Source organism: Solanum tuberosum, unplaced genomic scaffold (genome assembly GCF_000226075.1).
Source record: "Solanum tuberosum cultivar DM 1-3 516 R44 unplaced genomic scaffold, SolTub_3.0 scf00086, whole genome shotgun sequence".
In the NCBI taxonomy this organism is placed as follows: domain Eukaryota; kingdom Viridiplantae; phylum Streptophyta; class Magnoliopsida; order Solanales; family Solanaceae; genus Solanum; species Solanum tuberosum.
This window is the reverse complement of record NW_006239010.1, coordinates 482,099-504,827: the sequence shown is the minus strand read 5'-3', so window position 1 is coordinate 504,827 and position 22,729 is coordinate 482,099. Positions and strand designations below refer to the sequence as shown.

The following is a 22,729-nucleotide window of genomic DNA, read 5'->3' as shown; positions in this document are numbered from 1 at the left end:
AGTACCAAATTAAAATCCAAAAAAATTATAACTTAAATCTTTTTTTTTTAAAACAAAAAAGTAAAATCTAAAATCCAAAAAATTTAGAACTTAAATCTTTTTTAAAAACAAAAAAGTAAAATCTAAAATCCAAAAAATTTAGAACTTAAATCTTTTTTAAAAACAAAAAAGTAAAATCTAAAATCCAAAAAATTTAGAACTTAAATCTTTTTTAAAAACAAAAAAGTAAAATCTAAAATCCAAAAAATTTAGAACTTAAATCTTTTTTAAAAACAAAAAAGTAAAATCTAAAATCCAAAAAATTTAGAACTTAAATCTTTTTTAAAAACAAAAAAGTAAAATCTAAAATCCAAAAAATTTAGAACTTAAATCTTTTTTAAAAACAAAAAAGTAAAATCTAAAATCCAAAAAATTTAGAACTTAAATCTTTTTTAAAAACAAAAAAGTAAAATCTAAAATCCAAAAAATTTAGAACTTAAATCTTTTTTAAAAACAAAAAAGTAAAATCTAAAATCCAAAAAATTTAGAACTTAAATCTTTTTTAAAAACAAAAAAGTAAAATCTAAAATCCAAAAAATTTAGAACTTAAATCTTTTTTAAAAACAAAAAAGTAAAATCTAAAATCCAAAAAATTTAGAACTTAAATCTTTTTTAAAAACAAAAAAGTAAAATCTAAAATCCAAAAAATTTAGAACTTAAATCTTTTTTAAAAACAAAAAAGTAAAATTGGGGTAGAGAAAGGGGAAATGGAGAGGGGAATTTATTTATTTTTGGGTACAAAACAGAGGTAGTAAATTATATATTAATATGCGTGATTACAAAGCAATGGTAGAGCATGGCTGCGATTTGTATCTAGAGAGGGGGGTTGGGTTGATTACAATATTTACTAGTACTAGTTGGCTTTTAAAAAAAAGTTGGCGTAATATGCCTAGCAAAAGAAGTTTCCGCTTTTTTTGCTTTGGAGAGGGAATTACAATATGCAGAATCGAACCCTCATCAATAAGGTGGAAATTCAGATAGCTAACTAACTGAGCTATTAATATTCCAAATTCTAATCCACGAACCAAAAATTCAACAAATTTTGAATTTCGATTCAAGATTTCCCAAACTATATATGCTCACCCCTGCTCCAAACCTATTCACAATTTCAACCTTTCTTGGGAAGTTCTACCAATGTTTGTCTAAAATGAAATAGAATCAGATAAGGCTGGAACTTTTTTTTGTTAGGCTTACTAAACCGACGGAAATTGTACTAGTACTAATGTGTCCCTTAACATTGATAGCAGTCCAGCACTGTCACTCTCTTGTAATGACGCATATCAAATATTAATTTTATTTATTTATTTTTATGTTTTAATATTAAGCATTAATTAATTATTTTTTTAATAATAAAAAAACTCACAAAGAAATTTGCCTTATCGGAGTTGACATTTATCCATGTCGAACCGGCCTCTTGCACCAGCTGGAAGATGTTGTAGATTGAAGTGATATATAGGAGATAGGTTATTTTGAAGATATGATCATAGAACAGACTGAGGTTCTGAAATTGAATTATATTATTATCGATTATCAAAATGAATCTTTTCATGTGTTTGATGGCTTGACCCATGAAATAGTATAAGCCTCACGTGAATTAGGGTATGTTGAGACTTGAGAACATAATTAATTAAATAGAAGTGTATTTTTTTTCTTATAGATGATCAATACCTAAATTATATTAGAAATTATTATATATGATCTAGAATCGAGATATACTCCAAGAAGAGGTGTTAGAGATCATTAATAAAAGATTGAAATAGTTTATTTTCGTATGATGGACTTCGTTAAATATCAAAAATATTGTAAAAATGATAGAACATTACACGTGTAGCCATGATAAAGTAATATAGAATGTTATTGATACTTTATTAAAATTCAATAATAAAGATTTGATCATTGCTATGAACTTCTTTCATGCCATCAGCTGTGAACAAGTAAAATAGCCACTAGCTATGACCAAAGTATAACTCTTTTTAGAAGCAAATAAAAATGGGAGAAAAACACAACCTTTGCTGCATAGAAACCTTTGCTAAAAAGCTAGAAAGAAACTCTACAAATGGGGTTGATTTATTGTCAAAAGTCCTAGACTTGCTACCAAGTCATTATTAAGTAATTTCTATACCCAAATGGCATTAGCCCTAATGAGCAATTGTTTAAGCTTACCCCTCACATTAAGGCTCATTATCTCATTAGCACCACCAACTAACTCTTTCCCTATAAATATTGCTGGAACACTTGGCTGACACCCTAGTTCCATCAATGCCTTCTCCATTTGCTTCCCATTTGGATGTGTATCGAGCTCGTAAATTGTAGGGTTTGCTCCAAAACTACGAATTAGGGTTTCAATGCTGTGAGAAATGCAACAACTACTCTTTGTGAAAATCACCACCGCGCTTGTTGCTCCCAACTTCATCACCATGTCCATTTTGAAACAACTTCAAGAAACAATGAGTAGTTTGGCCCAAATGCCAAGAAATATGTATATAAGTAGCTTTTAGTGAAGAGGAAAGAAGTATTGATAGCTAAATGCTTGTGAAGTGAATTTGAGGATTGATTTGTTGTTGAGAAAATTGAACCAAACATGAAGCTATATATAGAGGCATTATGTTAACTAAAAGACAAAATTAAAAAAGATAAAAATTGCTAAGAATTACAAGTTGAAGATATGATATATCTAGATTGTTCTTGATTACACTTGTATGATAATAAGAGCATATTGTATGCCATTTCTTGATTCTAGAGTAGCATAACATACTCAAGCTGAAAATGAAAGGAATATAATCTATCACCTTTAAAATATTCCCACAACATTGTAAAAAAAAAAAAAAAAAAAAAAAACTTCTGTTACTTTTGATTTGACAAAAATAAATGAAATCTTTTTTCAGAATATATATCCTTATACTAAAGACGTGTTGTTGAAATCAAGTCGACATTATACGATATGTACCTTAGAGAATTTTTTGAAGCTTCTCCTAGTTTGGTTGTATAAAGTAAAATGCACCCTTACTACCTCGAAAGGCCACATATATTATCATTTTAGCTAGTTGTGTGGAACATTTTTGGATCTGAGGTAAGAAAAATCAAATCTATAGAAGATCATTATAAAAGAAACTATCTTATTCCATTATATTTATGTATAGGATATAAATGCACATTGGTTATTGTCGTACATATGGGGAAATTAAGATTACATATACAAGTCATAATCATACACTAATAAGATATACAACTAGATGATAATCGTCTAGTTCTACACTCTATCAAACAATCCCTAATAATACTCGTCTTGCAAATTGAGGGTGGCTCTGTCACTTTGAGTTTTTTTTCGGCTAAAAACTTTGCATCCATTGATCATTCACGTGACTTCTTATTGAATCTACGGTAGTTAAAGGGTATATATATACATGACAATAAAATCCTTATTAAACAAGGAGACTAATTCATCTAATGCATAAATATGTTATTGGACTTATTAATATTGGAGATATGTGTAATGGATTAATGTCCAATGGTGTAATGACCCGGTCGGTCATGTTTGAAAAGTTTTGTAAAATTATTATTTTTCCCCTCGTGATACCGACCTCGAGTCTTTTATGTTGAGCTTGAAAAGTTGGTTTTGAACTTTGAGCTAAAAGTTGAGAATTTGGTAAGTTTTGAGTTTGAAAGGTTAAGTGATTAAGAAAGTGGGTTTTGGTGTCTTTTGGAGTTTCGAATGTCAGAATGAATTCCGTCGATTCCATCAGTCCCAAAATGTGAAATCTGATCCGTGAGAGTTGTCGGTTTCAGATTACGAGTCTTTTTTGAGGATTTGAGGTCCAATGTTGTGAAATTATGGAAATTTAGCATTTGGGTTGACTTTGGTCAACAATTAGGGGTCGGATGCTCGGATCGGGATTCTAAGAGCTCAGTTGGATTCAGGGGATGATTTTAGACCTATGTGAGGCCTTGGTTGATTTTTGAGAGGTCCCGAGCTTGTTTCAGCCTTTTAGTTTCTTGTGGTTTTCATGGATGTCGGGTCAAGGAAACCTCAAATTTGTGTTTCGATGGTTCCATTGAATTCAGAACGTCGAATATAATTGATTTTCATATGTGGTTTGTGTGCACGGGGATCAGAACAAATCTCGAAGGTCCTTTCGATGTCTTTTTGTTGGCTAATATTGTTTCTAGTGTTGCAGTGTCTGCTTAAGCGGAACATGATTCGCTTTAGCGATGGTCACTTAAGTGGAACCAGGTTCGCAAAAGCGAGACCCTAGCTTTTACGAGGTTCGCTTAAGCAAGGACTTGGTTCACTTAAGCAACACTTGAGAGGGTTTTGCTGCCATTTCGGGGTTTAAGCCTCATTTCACCATTTTTGAGTTTTGGGAGTTTTGGGAAGACGATTTGAACCAGGTTTTCGAGTAAAAACTTTTGGGTAACGATTTTTAACTCTAAATCTTCAATTACCCATTGTTATTTATGGATTTATGTGTTCAAATCAAGCTTTGAAATGAGAAATTTGGGGTTATCTTTAAGAACCCAAGAATTTAATAAAATGGTGATTTTGAAATGGTTTTGATTCATTTTGTGAAATGGTTCTCACTAATGAGTTCCTAAAGCCTTAAACATCGTTTTCAAGTATTATTTTCCAAATTCAAACCTCCATTTTAAAATTGCATTTTGAGTTAATTTCCCATTTCTATTCATAATTGAAGTGGGAAGTGTTATTTCCGATGTGTGATTGTGAATATACTTGATTATTTTAGATTGTTTGGCTTTGAAAGTGATTCGGAAGGGGAAGACTCAACTCTTGGAGTGATTGTTGATTGATTCAAGGCAAATAACTTCCTAAATCTTGTATTCTAGTTGAATTTGTATACTTCCTTTGTTGCTTGTGTGTGTTGGGAGTAATGAGGATGAGGTGAAGGGTTAAATTGTCCACTTGTTACATCTAAATGAATATAAAAAAGGAGTTGAAATGAAAAAAAGTTATGTGTTGATCATGATGATGTAAATTACCTTATTGTAACCCTTGTTGATTGATTGATGAAATGCTTGAAAGCATGAATGTAGACTTGAATTGTGTAATTTGTTGTCTCTTCTATGCGGTGTGATATTTCTTGTGCGCATTGATCATTGGACACCGTGATTAGACATGTGATGGTTATGAGGCTGAGGTCTTTGTCAGCAAGTGTTATTATGCCGAGGTCTTTACCGACAAGTGTGACTTGGCTGAGGTCATTACCGGTGAGTGTTCATATGCCGAAGTCATTACCGGTAATGGTTATAAAGCCGATGGAAAGTGGTTCCGGCCAGAGATTGATTATTGTGACTTGATGTATAAATGTTTATGCATGAATTGTTTGATACTTGAAATTGATGAACTTGTTATGTGTGACTGAACTACTTGACTTTGAGGTTGACTTATTTGATTCGTTTAATTGTTGAATTGTGGTTATTGATTTGCGAATATTGGGCCTGTGAGCCGTGTGTTGTAGGATTGCTAGCTAGGTTAGGCTGATTTTGCGTAGGTTGTAGTTTGAGGAGGTTCGGTTGGAGAGTCGGGGGTATTCAATTTCTAGTTAGTTGCTTTGCTTAGTAGGTTGCTTGTTGGATACTGTGTTGTTGGTACTCACCCCTTGCGTCTACAGTTGTGTAGGTTCCGAGATCGGATCCGCGTGATCTCTCTCTCTTTCTTCTATCTCGAGACTTGTCAAAGACTTGAAGAGGTAGCTACTTGTCATTCAGCGGACCCTTTTTTTCCTTTTCTTACACTTTGTTCTATTTGAGAAACAAAGACTAAGACTAGTATTTATTTCTTAATTCCTTAGTTATATATTTAGTGGCTTGTACACGTGACAACCAAATTTTGGAGGTTTTAATAGAAGAATAATTTTTTTGCTTTATCTTGTTCTTGCTTTTACTGTTTTCCAGATTTCTTTCGTTTTCATTGGATTGAGGCTGACTTGTCTTGGTGCGAATAGACAAGTGTCATCACGTCCTTTTTTAGATCGTGAAAAATGGGTAGGATTACATATAAGATATAATAATTTCGAAGTATTCAAAAAATTTAATAATCAAGTACTAAATCTAAAATCCAAAATATAGGAACTTAAATCCAAAATCAAATCCACAAACCGAAATCCAACATTGTCCAAATTATGCTCACCTCTACTTCGAACCTATTCACAACTTTTAAGTTGACAAGCTTATTGATAACCCGAAATTAAATAGTCGTTACATTTTGATACCTTAACCAAGTAATATGACCTTTCAATGTAGTAAGAGAACATCGATTGAATAATTTGTACCATATTGTCAAAGGGAATTTGTACCAAGTTTGTCATAGGAAAATTCTTCTGTGGTACGGAACTTGGTTTTAATTAACAGCATGTCTATGAGGATATATTCTAAAAAAAAAAACATTTTTTCTCAAATTAAAAGTAAGATATTATTGAAAAAGATCACTCCAGCTGGATATAGTATTTCCCTTTTAGCAGATACATTGTTTTCTGGAGGAAAATATTCACAAAATAATTTTTTATTCTTATCCCAATTTAATGAATTAATAGGGGATAAGTGCTGCTGTTATAATCGATTTTAGTGCAAACTGGAAATGCAACGTTCATAATTCTTGAAACATTTTAATTTAAATGTATATATACACTTTTCATGATTTCATGTAATTAATTATTGGAACATACAAGTCAATATTTTATAAATTTAGTTAAAAATAACAACAACGTACTAGATCAAGTTCGCAATTGAAGGGTATGTTGAAGACATAGTAGTTAAGTAAATAAAAACGTGATCTGATCTGTAACGTAACGATTTAAGTTAAAGATGAAGTGACGGCCATACAATATAATGTTCTTGGAATATTTTAAAGGTGATAGTTACATTCTTTTCATTTTCAAGCTTGAGTATAGTATGTCCTTATCATACAATTGATCAAGAACAATCTACATATATCCATCCAACAATTTTCACTTTTTCTTTTAGCTAACATATATAATAATGCCTCTATATATAAGCTTCAAGATAGGTTCAATTTTCTCAACAACAAATCTAGACTCAAATTCACTTGATCACAAACCTTCATATATCATTTCTTGTATCCTTCACAACTTCTTTAATTTCCTCTTCACTAAAAGCTATATATAAATCTTGGCATTTGGCAAAACTACTCATAATTTAATTTCTTTAAGTTGTGTAAACATGGATATGGTGATGAAGTTGGGAACATCAAGCGCGGTGGTGATATTCACAAAGAGTAGTTGTTGCATTTCTTACAGCATCGAAACTCTTATCCGTAGTTTTGGAGCAAACCCTACAATTTACGAGCTCGATACACATCCAAATGGGAAGCAAATGGAAAAGGCATTGATGGAACTAGGGTGTCATCCAAGTGTGCCAGCAATAATTATAGGGAAAGAGTTAGTTGGTGGTGCAAATGAGATAATGAGCCTTAATGTGAGGGGCAAGCTTAAGCAATTACTCATTAGGGCTAATGCCATTTGGGTATAGAAAGTAATTATAATTAGGTATAACAAGCGTATATATTTGGAGTTTTTTTATATAATAAATATACAACTTATGCATAGTCTTTTAGCTTCTTTGGATGGTTGTTTTTTTCTACCTATTTGATTTGGTTCTTGATGTATAAATAAATAATAATATCTTATACTATAATATATGATTAACTGCTCTTTATTTTGTTATGCTTTTCAGTTTAAGGTTGAGCAAGGTCTATTACAATGACAAATATACATAATATACATATCAAGGCCATAAAAATGATCTCCAGTACATTTAAATACTCTTGAGTTTATAATCTAGTACATTTATGGGGAATATATTTCCTTAGTTTTAAATTATTAGTCGTGATTTTTATAAATAATTATTTTAAGTTATTTTATCGTTTTAGAAGTTTAAGAAGTTTTTTTCCTTATTTACTCTTAATAATAATTATTTTGAAGACTACAAAACAACTGATCTTATGATTATTCAAATATCAATAAAGGATAATTCGAACCGTAGATCACATGTGGCAAATATTCCTACTCAGAATTTTTTTTAGTAAATTATCATTAAGAGGATTTGACATTAATTATTTTTTTAAAATTTTAAGTAATGACAGGTTCCAATTTGCACAAGGTATATTACTACAACAAATGTCATATTTAGCTATAAAATTATTAGGTACGACACATAATTCGTCACTAATTACTCACTTTCTGTGACAAAAATTACATTTTGTGTTTAAATACACATGTCACTTACTATTAGTGACTGACACATTATTTTGTTACTAATAACGTACCCAATTTGTGGCAAACCATTATTTGTCTTAAAAACAAGTTATATTTTGTCCACAAAAAAGTTTCGTCACAAAAAATTGATGTTGCAATAGAGACGAATTAGAGTTTGTAGTTAAATATTTTATGGTTTAGCCACAAATTTTTATATTTAAGTGTTACGTAAGATTTTGTCACTAATAATATAAAGAATTAGTGGCGATTATTTTATTGTCTCTAATGAACTTGTGATTTAGTGACGATAAGTTTTTGTCACAAAATATGTAATGTTTAAATAGTGACGATTTCAAATTTACAGTTGAATAATTAGTTATTTGCTATGAAAAATTCATAGCTTAATATAAAATGATCCTTGCCAATGCTTTATTACGATTACAAATGATAATTTTCAAATACTTTTTTGAAGCTCACTCTTAGAAAATAACAAGACGAATTCATAGATAACGTGGAACTACATCTTATGAAAAGGCAAGTGTGGGTGCAAATATAAAATCTACTGTGAGTCTGAAATGTGATTTTGCAAATTAAAGAGTAATTTGTCACACCCCACATGAACATGATCAACACCCTGAAGCTCTAGCTTTACCGCAACGAACCAATCTTTGAAAATATAATATATATGGCCAACATATACTCTCTACTCATCAAAACACACCAATAAAAGAGTTTTGAAAAAAGAAGAAGATATTTTTCTTACTTTATATAGAAAAGACATTTTTCTTAAATTTGAGATAAAATAAGTCTATTTGAAAAACATTAATTAAGAAATTAAATATGAGAAAATTGAAAAATATTTTTGAAAAATGTTTTCCTCCCAGCCAAACACCTCATTTATTTATGAGTAAATTTTAGGAGTATCAAAGATAAAAATCATATTAGTGCTCTATAGCTACATTTTTGCTATTTGCTCTCCATAGCCAAATTATGTTTGCTACGGAGCATATGATTTGTATAAATCGCGGCAATTTGTATAAATCGCGCGCTAATTCATCTAGGTCTATAAAAATTGTGTTGTATATGTATATGTTCTTTGTGTTAGGCTAGAGTGGCGAGCGATATTGGGAGAGAGAGAGGCGAGCGAGAGAGGGCAAAGAGTTGAGAGATGTGAATTGTATATGTATATCGGTTAAATAATTAATTGTATATATGTAAGTACTATGTATATGTATCATTGATTGTGTTGTATATTTGAATTAAATTTGAATTCGTGTACAATTGAATCAAGTTAAAACATTTGTATTTGTATATCAAATCTCTCTCTTGTTTATACAAACAAAAATTATATATTGTATTTGTATAATTTGTGTTTGTATAAAGCGGGAGAGAGAAAGACAAAAGAGAACTGGGTAGGGAAAGATTTTTATTTGTATAATTATAAGTGTATAGGACGGAAATATATGTATTTGTATTTGTATATATATACAGGTTCTCTCGCTTTATACAAACGCAAAATCAAATTATAAATTAGTGTTTGTATAAAGTGAGAGAGACGAGGGAGAGATGATTGAAAAATAGCAGAGTGACGAGCGAGATTCCAGAGAGAGGGAAGAGAGGGGAATATCAAAAAGTTTGTTGCAAATTATAATTAAATGAAACTACAATTATATCATTTATTTTGAATTAATAGGTTGCTATAATGCACAATATTCCATTTATTGAACTTGTTTTTGATGATTTTATTTTAAAAAAATTATTTCAAAAATTTCTTATTTTACATATTTCATAAAAAAAAAATTGAAAAGAGAAGAAGACAAAAGAGTTAAAAGAGCAAAATTTAAAAAAAAAAATCTTTCCTTACATAATTCCCAAAAGAGAAAACTAGAAAAAGAGGAAGATGAACAGAAATTGAAGGGCAAAAAAATGAAAATGTCCAACCCCAACTTCTTCCTACCCCCTCTCCACCAAAATTTTCAATCACACTTTCTCCCAAATTTTGATTCCCTCCAAGTTTTATTTTCCCCATCAAATCAGATTCCCGCTTCCCAAATTTCTCAATCAGTTGTACAAACTAGAAAGCTAAAAGATACAACCTTTAACACTGTGATAAAGAGTGCTTGATAGGTTGACCTTGGCTTAGTTAATGTGAACTAGCATTGATTGTTATTTTGGGATCATTTCTTATCAAATAAAAGTTCTCTATCAATTTATAAGATGAGTGCATAGGCATTACTGAATGAAGTTGATGTTTCCTTGTAATATCATCTGGATGTAAGCATCCGACGACCTTCCTTAGAAGTTGTTAGAGCTATGTGGGTTGTGATTTTTCCTTAATATATAGGGGTGGACATAAATATCGAAAATAATTAAATGAAATCGTGTCCGATTGTTAATTGGTATATATTTTTCTGTTAAACTTGAATTTTTAATTCTTGGTTATAGAATTTGGTATATATTTTTCTGTTAAACTTGAATTGTTAGTTCTCATTTTTGTTACCTTTGAATTTTGAAGCCTGATTTCTTATTTATTTATAGTATTATAGATACTTTTGTCTGATTCAAGGGATATATATAGGTTGTCATTTATTAATAAAGGTTTGAAGAAAACTTATATTCTCGTCTTTCAGGAAGGAAAAAATTAGGAAGATCTAGTTAAAGATTTGGTTAAGGAAATATATATCAGTTAGTGTATCATTTTTACAGACATTACTCAGCTTAAACTTGAGAATTTTCAGTCTTTTAAGCTTTCCTTGATATGCAATAGTTAGTTATAGATGTCCACTACATGCTAAACCATGTATATATCTAGTCTAACATTTTTCTTATGAAATATTTTTTTTTAATAGTTAATACAACTTGCACTAGAATAAGGTGACTTGATTTTTCGTTAGGTTAACTTGGTTAATTTACTGTCTCATGATACCATCATTGATTGACTTTATTTGTTTGATTCTAATGTGAGCAGTTTGTATGAAAGTTTTGTGATATACCAGGAATTAGTATGTTAAACTTGTAATGATTATGTTTTCATTTATAATGTAGAATCTGTAACTAATATATACTCTATTGGTTTTGCATTAGATATACTATTTTGAATTGATCTTTTTTTCCTTTTTAATTAGATGTTGATATTCAACTAGAATAAAAAAAAGATTGGGGAAAGGATTGAAGGTAAGTCGTGAAAAAGCTAGAAGAAGAGTTTTGAGAAATGAAAAAGTCTGAAAAAAAGATATGATATTTGAGATTCGAGTTATTATAGAGGTTGCTTAAGATTATTTCATCAACCAAGCTATCAAATGAGTTCAAAACTTTCCTCTACATACAAACAAGTGGAAAGAGAGGAGACAAGTGGAAGGAACTTGCAAGCAAGAGAAAGACACAAACACTGAGTATAATATATTGTACTTTACAAGATTTTTGACAAATAAAATTCTTTGTACAGTTTGTTTGGAAACTAGTGTTGGCTTTGGAAGTGAATACTTGATTATTTTAGATTGTTTGGCTTTGGAAGTGATTCGGAAGGGGAAAACTCAACTCTTGGAGTGATTATTGATTGATTTAAGGCAAATGGCTTTCTAAATCTTGTATTCTAGTTGAATTCGTATACTTCCTTTGTTGCTTGTGTGTGTTGGGAGTAATGAGGATGAGGTGAAGGGTTAAATTATCCACTTGTTACATCTGAATGAATATAAAAAGGGGTTGAAATGAAAAAAAAGTTGTGTTGATCATGATGATGTAAGTTACCTTATTGTAACCCGTGTTGATTGATTGATGAAATGCTTGAAAGCATGAATGTGGACTTGAATTGTGTAATTTGTTGTCTCTTCTATGCGGTGTGATATTGCTTGTGCACATTGATCAATGGACAACGTGATTAGACATGTGATGATTATGAGGTTGAGGTCTTTGTCGGCAAGTGTTATTATGCCGAGGTCTTTACTGGCAAGTGTGATTTGGCCGAGGTCATTACCGGCGAGTGTTCATATGCCGAAGTCATTACCGGTAATGGTTATAAAGCAGATGGAAAGTGGTTCCGGCAAGAGATTGATTATTAATGTGACTTGATGTATAAATGTTTATGCATGAATTGTCTGATACTTGAAATTGATGAACTTGTTATGTGTGACTGAACTACTTGACTTTGAGGTTGACTTATTTGATTCGTTTAATTGTTGAATTGTGGTTATTGATTTGCAAATATTGGGCCTGTGAGCCGTGTGTTGTAGGATTGCTAGCTAGGTTGGGCTGATTTTTGTGTAGGTTGTAGTTTGAGGAGGTTCGGTTGGAGAGTCGGGGGTATTCGATTTCTAGTTAGTTGCTTTGCTTAGTAGGTTGCTTGTTGGGTACCGTGTTGTTAGTACTCATCCCTTGCGTCTACAGTTGTGTAGGTTCCAAGATCGGATCCGCGTGATCTCTTTCTCTTTCTTCGATCTCGAGACTTGTCAAAAACTTGAAGAGGTAGCTACTTGTCATATAGCGGACCCTTTTTTCCTTTTCTTACACTTTGTTCTATTTGAGAAACAAAGACTAAGACTAGTATTTATTTCTTAATTCCGTAGTTATATATTTAGTGGCTTGTACACGTGACAACCAGATTTTGGAGGTTTTAATAGAAGAATAAATTTTCCGCTTTATCTAGTTCTTGCTTTTACTGTTTTCCGCATTTCTTTCGTTTTCGTTGGATCGAGGCTGACTTATCTTGGTGGGAACAGACAAGTGTCATCACGTCCTTTTTTAGATCGTAAAATGGGTAGGATTATGTATAAGATATAATAATTTCGAAGTATTCAAAAAATTTAATAATCAAGTACCAAATCTAAAATCCAAAATATAGGAACTTAAATCCAAAATCAAATCCACAAACCGAAAATCCAACATTGTCCAAATTATGCTCACCTCCACTTCGAACCTATTCACAACTACTAAGTTGACAAGCTTATTGATAACCCGGAATTAAATAGTCGTTACATTTTGATACCTTAACCAAGTAATATGTGACCTTTCAATGTAGTAAGAGATCATCGATTGAATAATTTGTACCATATTGTCAAAGGGAATTTGTACCAAGTTTGTCATAGGAAAATTCTTCTGTGGTACGGAACTTGGTTTTAATTAACAGCATGTCTATGAGGATATATTCTAAAAAAAAAAAAACATTTTTTCTCAAATTCAAAGTAAGATATTATTGAAAAAGATCACTTCAGCTAGATATATTATTTCCCTTTTAGCAGATACATGTTTTCAGGAGGAAAATATTCACAAAATATTTTTTTATTCTTATCTCAATTTAATGAATCAATAGTGGATAAGTGTTGCTCTTTCAGCAGCGTCGGAAGGCGGAGGTGAACAACAAGGACTATCTCTCGTATAGCCGATATCCCACCCTTCTTCCGTAAGGATGGATTCGGGCTTAAGCCAACTCGACCAAGGGGGGGAGGATAACTCCTTTTCAATAATAGGAGCGTAACCTACTACTAATGTATGTAATCGATTTGAGTGCAAACTTGAAATGCAACGTTCATAATTCTTGAAACATTTTAATTTAAATGTATATATACACTTTTCATGATTTCAAATGAAACTAGATCACAATCAAAATGATATTAATAACTCTTCAAGTACGTCAAAGAAAGAGCGAATCGAAACCGAAAAATTTAGCTTCCAATCATCTCCTCTGAACATCAACATCACACGTCGATCAAACAGGAAAAAGGTACAAGGAGATCTCAAAGTACAACCTACCATGAGTTCAAACACTTTGAATAGTTTACATGAAGGCTTTAAAACCAACTCCCAAAAGGAAATACTACATACAAATTTTAGCCAAAAGCTTTTTAACAATGTCTCAATACAATCGCTTATTCCTCAACCAGCAACAACCAAACAACCATCACCAGAGACTCATCATGTCAAACAGTCATCTCCCTCACCACCTGATGATGAGCAACATCAACACTCAACCACCCTACCAAATAGAGAACCATCAATTCCAAGAAATCCCAAATTACATTCCAAGAAATCATGTATTCCAGAACCTCACAAATCCATACACTCCATTCGACACGAACTATATAACGCAGAATCATCATCTGCTAACAATATTCCCACATGCAGTCCAAACGTCGCCTTATGCGACGTGGGAGGGGATGCTCAACCTGAATCAGAACGACCTCAACCCCACTCCTCTACCAAATATAATAGAGGAAAGGATGACAAACAGTCTAAATACGACTAGCGTCGACACAACTCGAGCTAACCCAAGAGCAACCACTCTGGAATTCTATCATATCCTCCACTACCCCCACAACCCTCTCCAACCTAAACTTACAACAAAATCAGGCTTATACACCAACTGAGTTGCTTTGTCAACTCCTCATTAAAAGAAATACTGGACATGCACAATCAAAATCAGGAATACGAGGACATGATGTTCAACGAAGAGGACCAAGATACGAAGGACCAAGTGGTTCCGCAGATGCCACTAGAAACACCATTGTCCCCTATGAACCATCATGCCACATATCAAATGAGAGAAGAGGTACTAAACATGCTAGATCATCATACTCCAATCCTCTTCTTGAGGAACCCATTGACTTTGGACATGCTCCAAAATACCGAAAAGAAATACCTAGTCAGAGTGCCACAAGCAGTGAGGACAACATCCATTTCAATACGGCACTACAACTCACAGATTCCCTAAAACTATGTAGCTATAATCATTCCAACTTTGAAGGGGAAGCAAGTAATGGATGGGGAGAACCTAACCAAGCTAGATTCAAATGTGAACCTAGAAATGTCGTTGATGCCAGGAGGGAGCTCCAACTCACAGGAAGGTATAACGATGAAGATGCTACTTTGGAATTGTAGAGGAGCACACAACTCAAACTTTATGAGTAATATGCGTGCACTAATTGAATGGAATAATCCTACGATTCTTGCCCTTACTAAGACGCGAATAGAGGATCATGATAACCTACTTCAAGCATTGGGCTTCACTGATGTCATACAAATTCCAGCGATTGGATACTCGGGAGGAATCACACTATTCTGGAAAAACTCGGAGGTCACAATAGAACCATTTGTGCTAATAGAACAAGAGATCCACACAACTATCGAGGTAAGCACGACTTCTCCTAAATGGCATATATCTGTAATCTATGCAAAAAATTCATACAAGCATAGAAAAAATACTCAGGGAAAACTTGAGAAATATCACTACTAGCATAATTGGTCCTTGGTTGGTATGTGGTGATTTTAATGAAGTTACAAACGCACTAGAAAAATTAGGAGGAAGACCTATTAACAATACTAAATGCTCTGCTTTCATAAACTGTTTAGATGATATGAACATGATAGACCTTGGTTTTACGGGCCTAAAATACACTTGGTCAAATAAGCATAAAAACAAAAGAACTCTAATCATGGAAAGACTAGATAGATTTCTTAGCAATCACGAATGGTTAAATCTATTTTTGGACTCTACGGTACACCACCTCCCTCGTACTCACTCAGATCATTGTCCTGTTTTTTTGAATTGCACAAAAAATGTTAATAAACCTAACAAAATCTTTAGATTCAAGTCAATGTGGTTAAGGCACCCACACTTTTCGAATGTAGTAAGGAAAGCATGGGAAAACAATAGAAGCTATAGTAAATGCCTTGGAAAATTTTACAAAAGCTACTAGAATCTGGAACAAGAAAACGTTTGGGAACATTTTCAAACAAAAGAAAGATGTCCTGAAAAGGATTAATGGACTTCAAAGAATGGATGAAAACTATAAAAAGCCTTTCCACATATATCTTGATCAGGAAAAGCTCATTAAAGAGTACAATGAAATCCTTAAAAGAGAGGAAGATTTTTGGAAGTTAAAATCAAGAGTTCATTGGCTAAACGATGGGGATGCTAATACAAAATTCTTCCATATTTCTACAACTAATAGGAGACGTAGAAATAGAATTATAGGATTAAATGATTCGGTGGGAAATTGGACTTTCGACCCTGAAACTATAAATAATACTATCATCCATCATTTCAAAACCATTTACACTACTGAGTTAATTAAATGCGACCTTGAAAATCCTAAATTATGTGTAAATGCTCTCTCAATGGAAGATAGTGATCTAATAGGAAGACCTCTAGAAAAAAAAAATGAAATAAAAAATGCTATTTTCTCCTTCAAACCTCTTAAATCACCGGGTCTGGATGGATTACATCCATTGTTCTTCCAAAAATATTGGAAAGATATAGAGGAATCTATCATAACTACTTGTGAAAAAGTTTTTCTAACTTCCGCTGTCCCCCCAAAATTAAACGAAACTTTCACTTGCCTTATTCCTAAAATAAAAAATCCGGAACAAATTACTCATTATAGACCCATTAGCCTTTGTAATACCATTTATAAAACCATCACAAAAAGTATAGTAAACAGAATCAGACCTTACTTAGATAAAATCATTAGCCCCCAACGATGTAGTTTCATACCCGGAAGTAGAGTTCTTGAAAATGCAATTATAGTCCAAGAAGCCATACATTCTTTACCAAAAAACAAAAGGAAAGTTTGGGAAAATGCTACTAAAAATTGATTTAGAAAAGGCTTTCGACAGATTAGAATGGTCGTTCGTAAAACAATCTCTTACCATCCTAAACTTTCCTAAAAATATTATTAATCTCATAATGTCTTGCAGAAGCACTTCGTCTATATCAGTCCTAGTTAATGGTACCCCCACAAACTACTTTCTACCATATAGGGGCATTAGACAAGGAGATCCATTATCTCCTTACATTTTCATAATATGTATGGAATCTTTAACAAGATTAATAAATTATGCTACTCATCAGCAATACTGGCAACCGATTAGGATCGGAAGAATAGGAATACCTATCTCCCACCTACTGTTTGCTGATGATATCATTCTTATGGCAAAAGCAGATAAAGAAAATGCGGCCACGATAATTCAGATCTTTAACACGCTCTCAACACAATCAGGGCAAAAAATAAATTTTAATAAGTCCTCAATTATCTTCTCAACAAATGTTTCTACAGAAAATAAAAATGAGCTCTCTACTATTATGAACATCCGACAGAAAAATAGGTTGGGAAAATATCTTGGGTTACCCATAACTAGCTACCACCCTAAAAGTTCAGATTATCAATACATTATAGATAGCATGAACAACAAATTAAAAGGATGGAAAGCTCAATTCTTAACTCTAGCAAGAAGGACTACTTTAGTTAAATCAGTCCTCGCATCTATCCCGACCTATGCCATGCAATGCAACTTACTCCCCAAAGAAACTTGTAAGCATATAGATCGAATACAAAGAAATTTTCTCTAGGGATCAATGTCAGAAAAAAGGAAACTCCATTTGGCAAATTGGGATCTTGTGACTACACCTATTAAAGAGGGTGGACTAGGAATTCAAAAAACAAAAGGAAATTTTTTTGCTCTACTAGCCAGCCTAAATTGGAGAATTTCTTAACAACTCGGACCATCTATGGGCAAATGTTTTAAAAAATAAATATAATAAGAGGAGAAGAGGTAATATGATGAAGTACTATCCCTACGACTCATATATTTAGAAAAGTCTTAGTAAAACCTTTCCCTTATTCCACAAGGGACTATCATGGAATGTGGGAAATGGAAATAAAATTCAGATATGGGATGACAACTGGATTGAAGCCTCGTACTCTTTGTGCAAAGTAATTGAAGGCCCTCTAAATAAAAACGACTCCAACGCATCAGTTTCTCAACTCATCATGGGACTTATCAAAATTATCCTTCAATATTCCTAGAACAATAAGTGAGGCAATCCAAAATACCTACATCCAAACCTCTCCCCGAAAAAGTGATAATTACTATTGGAATACAAGCAACGATGGCGACTTTAGTACCAAAGGGGTTTACGATATCTATTTATCTGTAACTTGTAATCCTAGTATCAATAAGAACATCAACCACAACTAGGTATGGAAAACCTTAGCAATAAACAAAGTAAAAAAAATTCTTTGGTTGTTTACTTTAGAAAAGCTCCCTACAACTTTAGCTTTGTATAATAGGAACATAATAAGATATAAAACTTGCTACTCTTGCACAAATGAAGAAGAAAATGTAACCAAACTGTCACAAAGAAATTCAAAAATTATGCTCATCAAGGCAGTACACTTCGCTAGAAAACTCGCAGATAGTGCCCACGGCTTGCCTAGTCCCGATAATTCTTTGGAATACCTGGAAGAATAGAAACAATAAGCTCTTTAAAAATCAAAACATTATTAGACTGCCCAGTACTCTACAAAATATCTCGTTCCAAGCAATAGAGTACTACCATTTAGTTCACTCCCAACCAAAGAAACTACCTCGATTTATGACCTGTGTAGCTTGGCATTGGCCGCCTGAAGGAATGCTTAAACTAAATATTGACGGTTCCTTTAATCAAAACTCAAAAATGGGTGGAACCGGTGGAGTTATAAGGGACCATCTAGGCAGTTGGATTGTAGGATTTTCTTGCAAAGTAAAAGTCGTTAATGCCCATCATGCGAAACTACTAGCTTTGCTCCATGGTTTGAATCTAGCACAAAAAATAAACATTAACCATTTGCTCGTGGAGACTGACTCTCAAGTATTACTTAACACCTTAAAAAGTTCTAAACCAATAAACTCACACATTTATTCGGATTGCAGGTCAATGCTCCTACTGATGGGAGGATCAACAATAAATCATATAATGAGGGAGGCTAACTCAGTAACAGACATATTAGCGGAATATGGAAGGAAGACTATGGATCCAAATATGCATATGAACAAGTTGTTTGTTTTTGAAGCATCTTCTTCCTTTACTTTAAAAGCTCTTAAAGGAGATGCGAATGGAACTATATCGTTTAGATCAGTTCCTTTTTATATGGATGAACCTACTAATAAATAAATAAAATCCTTCCAATTCCAAAGTGAAAAAAAAGTCAATATTTTATAAATTTAGTTAAAAATAACAACGTACTAGATCAAGTTCGCAATCGAAGGGTATGTTGAAGACATTGCTACTCCTTTTGATTCAAGTGTTCACTTATTTCCTGTTGAAATTTAAAATGATGTAATAAATCAAAGGGAATATGCTAGCATAATCGAAAGTTTATGTAAGCATGTTGCTACTCCTTTTGATTCAAGTGTTCACTTATTTCCTGTTGAAAGTGAAAATGATGTAATAAATCAAAAGGAATATGCTAGCATAATCGGAAGTTTGAGGTATGTGGCTGATTGCACCAGGCTTGATATTGCATATACAGTAGGAGTACTTGGCAGGTTTACAAACAAGCCAAGTAATGAACATTGACATGTTATAACAAAAGTTATGAGATATTTAATTGGAACAAAAAATTGTGGTTTGTTCTATAAAAAATATCCTCCTGTACTTGAAGGCTTTTGTGATGCAGATTGGAACACATTATCAGGTGATTCCTGTTCTACCGCTGGTTATGTCTTTACTTTAGGTGGTGGTGCTATTTGTTGGAAATCAAAAAGCAAACTATAATTGCTAACTCTACCAGGGAGGCTGAACTAATTGCTTTAGCTTCAGCTAGTGAGGAAGCGAATTGGTTAAGAGATTTATTGTTTCAAATTCCTTATTTTGAAAAACCAATTCCTCCTATTTTAATTCATTGTGATAGCACTACTGCGATTGATAGAGTTCAAAACCGTTATTACAACGGTAAATCCCGACCTATAAGGAGGAAACACAGTAATGTAAGATCATATTTGACAAATGGTACCATTAATGTTAGATTAAGTCAAATCTTGTGATAATCTTGCAGATCCTCTTACTAAGGCCTTAACAAGAGAAAAAGTCTGGAGCACATCGAGGGGGATGGGATTTGAAGACCTATAAATCCTTGAGTCATATATGAGGAAACCCAACCTGGGGACTAGAGATCCTATAACCAGGTTCAAAGGGAAAAACTAATCATATGATGACTTGTGAAAAATGCACTACTTTTTTTATTCCCTCCCTAAGATGTGAATGCATTGTTTCATGTAGTTTGTGAAGGTTGAGTTGATAAAACTCTTAATGAATATATGTAGCCCATATGGGTACTGGAGTGTTAAGCTTACAGGAGCACTCTCGACATATTTCACCTATGTGATTGTGGAAGTAGGTCGCTTCTTATTAGAATTGGGCTTATTCTCAAAAGCACTCATGAAATCGGGATAGCACATGGCCATAACGTGCCGACTTTTAAAGCTCATGTTAACACCTTAATTATTATGTGTGGACAACGATATTTTATTTCCCTTAAGCAGTCATAGTTCAAGTCTGAGACCACTACGACTCTGGAGTAAAAGTTATTGTTTCACTAAGTGGAGATTCAATGCAGAGCATACCTTCATTATGCATAGTAGTCTTCCATCAATTGATGAACTCTCTTATCTAATATTAAAATGAGCGGGGGATTGTTAGTGTGGCAATTTAATAATTTAAGAATTCACACTTTTTGCATGGCCACATAGATGTTGGTTTATGGCCGTTGGTGCACTTCTCATATATGTTACATGATGATGGATGACTTGGCAATTGATTGTTGCCGTTGAAAATAATTATTGCTGCATTACTATTCAGCATTACTCCAAATGGAGGTGTATATGTTACAATTTTCTTGGTGCAGCTGCTGTTATAATCGATTTGAGTGCAAACTTGAAATGCAACGTTCATAATTCTTGAAACATTTTAATTTAAATGTATATATACACTTTTCATGATTTCATGTAATTAATTATTGGAACATACAAGTCAATATTTTATAAATTTAGTTAAAAATAACAACAACGTACTAGATCAAGTTCGCAATTGAAGGGTATGTTGAAGACATAGTAGTTAAGTAAATAAAAACGTGATCTGATCTGTAACGTAACGATTTAAGTTAAAGATGAAGTGACGGCCATACAATATAATGTTCTTGGAATATTTTAAAGGTGATAGTTACATTCTTTTCATTTTCAAGCTTGAGTATAGTATGTCCTTATCATACAATTGATCAAGAACAATCTACATATATCCATCCAACAATTTTCACTTTTTCTTTTAGCTAACATATATAATAATGCCTCTATATATAACTTCAAGATAGGTTCAATTTTCTCAACAACAAATCTAGCCTCAAATTCACTTGATCACAAACCTTCATATATCATTTCTTGTTCACAACTTCTTTAATTTCCTCTTCACTAAAAGCTATATATAAATCTTGGCATTTGGCAAAACTACTCATAATTTAATTTCTTTAAGTTGTGTAAACATGGATATGGTGATGAAGTTGGGAACATCAAGCGCGGTGGTGATATTCACTAAGAGTAGTTGTTGCATTTCTCACAGCATCGAAACTCTTATCCGTAGTTTTGGAGCAAACCCTACAATTTACGAGCTCGATACTCATCCAAATGGGAAGAAAATGGAAAAGGCATTGATGAAACTAGGGTGTCAACCAACACCAGCAATATATATAGGGAAAGAGTTAGTTGGTGGTGCAGATGAGATAATGAGCCTTAATGTGAGGGGCAAGCTTAAGCAATTACTCATTAGGGCTAATGCCATTTGGGTATAGAAAGTAATTATAATTAGGTAACAATCGTATATATTTGGAGTTTTTTATATAATAAAGAGAAAATGGTCAAAAACCCCATCCAACCTATGGTCGGATATCCAACTACACACTCATACTTTATAGGGGTCCTATTACCCCCCTGAACTATTTTATAAGGAAATAAATTTCACCCTAAAATGACATAGTCACTCATGTGTATTGTGGTGTAATACATGCACATGCCATGTCAGCGCCATGTCAATGCCACCCAATAAATATAATAAAAGAATTATTTTTCCTTTTTTAAATTATTATATGCCTCATTAGAAACCCTCCATTATCATTAAGAACATCACCATTATCAAACTCACTTCTCATCCATTGACATTCCGGCAAGAGAAAATACGGTAAATTTTTTCCGACGAGTAAAAGTTTCTATGACCAATATCTTTATCCTATTCCCCACAATTTCTCTCAAAGTTCATTGCTACACATTTTACTCATGTTGGAGGTTTATGAAGGGATATACCCAAAGTAGTTTATGGGCATGCCATAAATTTTGAATTCAATTTCTTTCTTTTCTTAATGTTGGTGAAAATAGCAAACCAAATTAAAACATTGAAATTAATCCAATTGAAAAAAATTATGATCCAATTGATTTTTTTATGCGCCATTTCTAAAATACCCCAATTTGTGGTTAAATTCAAGAGTGTGAAATTAGAATTAACGTTTGAGAGAAAAGCTTGTGAAGGTGTTGGAAATTGAAAATTCTATGTTTGTTTGAAATGGTTCCGGTAAAAAAATTGAATTTTGAGTTCTTTATTTTATTACTTTGATTTGGGAGTAATAACTAAATTTGTTTAAAGGTTCTTTGATTATGTAAGAGACGGT

General features: G+C 32.7%; 3 protein-coding genes across 3 annotated transcripts; 2 read left to right on the top strand and 1 right to left on the bottom strand.

The window, feature by feature from the left end:
• Nucleotides 1–1,913: 1,913 nt before the first annotated feature.
• LOC107060504 (monothiol glutaredoxin-S1-like) lies at nucleotides 1,914–2,610 on the bottom strand. The gene has a single exon (XM_015308478.1). It carries the CDS (start codon nucleotides 2,462–2,464, stop codon nucleotides 2,156–2,158), a length of 309 nt encoding a protein of 102 aa, XP_015163964.1. The 5' UTR covers nucleotides 2,465–2,610; the 3' UTR covers nucleotides 1,914–2,155.
• A 4,451-nt stretch (nucleotides 2,611–7,061) lies between these two features.
• LOC107060503 (monothiol glutaredoxin-S1-like) lies at nucleotides 7,062–7,664 on the top strand. The gene has a single exon (XM_015308477.1). The coding sequence runs from the start codon at nucleotides 7,234–7,236 to the stop codon at nucleotides 7,540–7,542; it is 309 nt and encodes a 102-aa protein (XP_015163963.1). The 5' UTR covers nucleotides 7,062–7,233; the 3' UTR covers nucleotides 7,543–7,664.
• A 13,889-nt stretch (nucleotides 7,665–21,553) lies between these two features.
• On the top strand, nucleotides 21,554–21,859 carry LOC107060467 (monothiol glutaredoxin-S1-like). The gene has a single exon (XM_015308431.1). It carries the CDS (start codon nucleotides 21,554–21,556, stop codon nucleotides 21,857–21,859), a length of 306 nt encoding a protein of 101 aa, XP_015163917.1.
• Nucleotides 21,860–22,729: the final 870 nt, after the last annotated feature.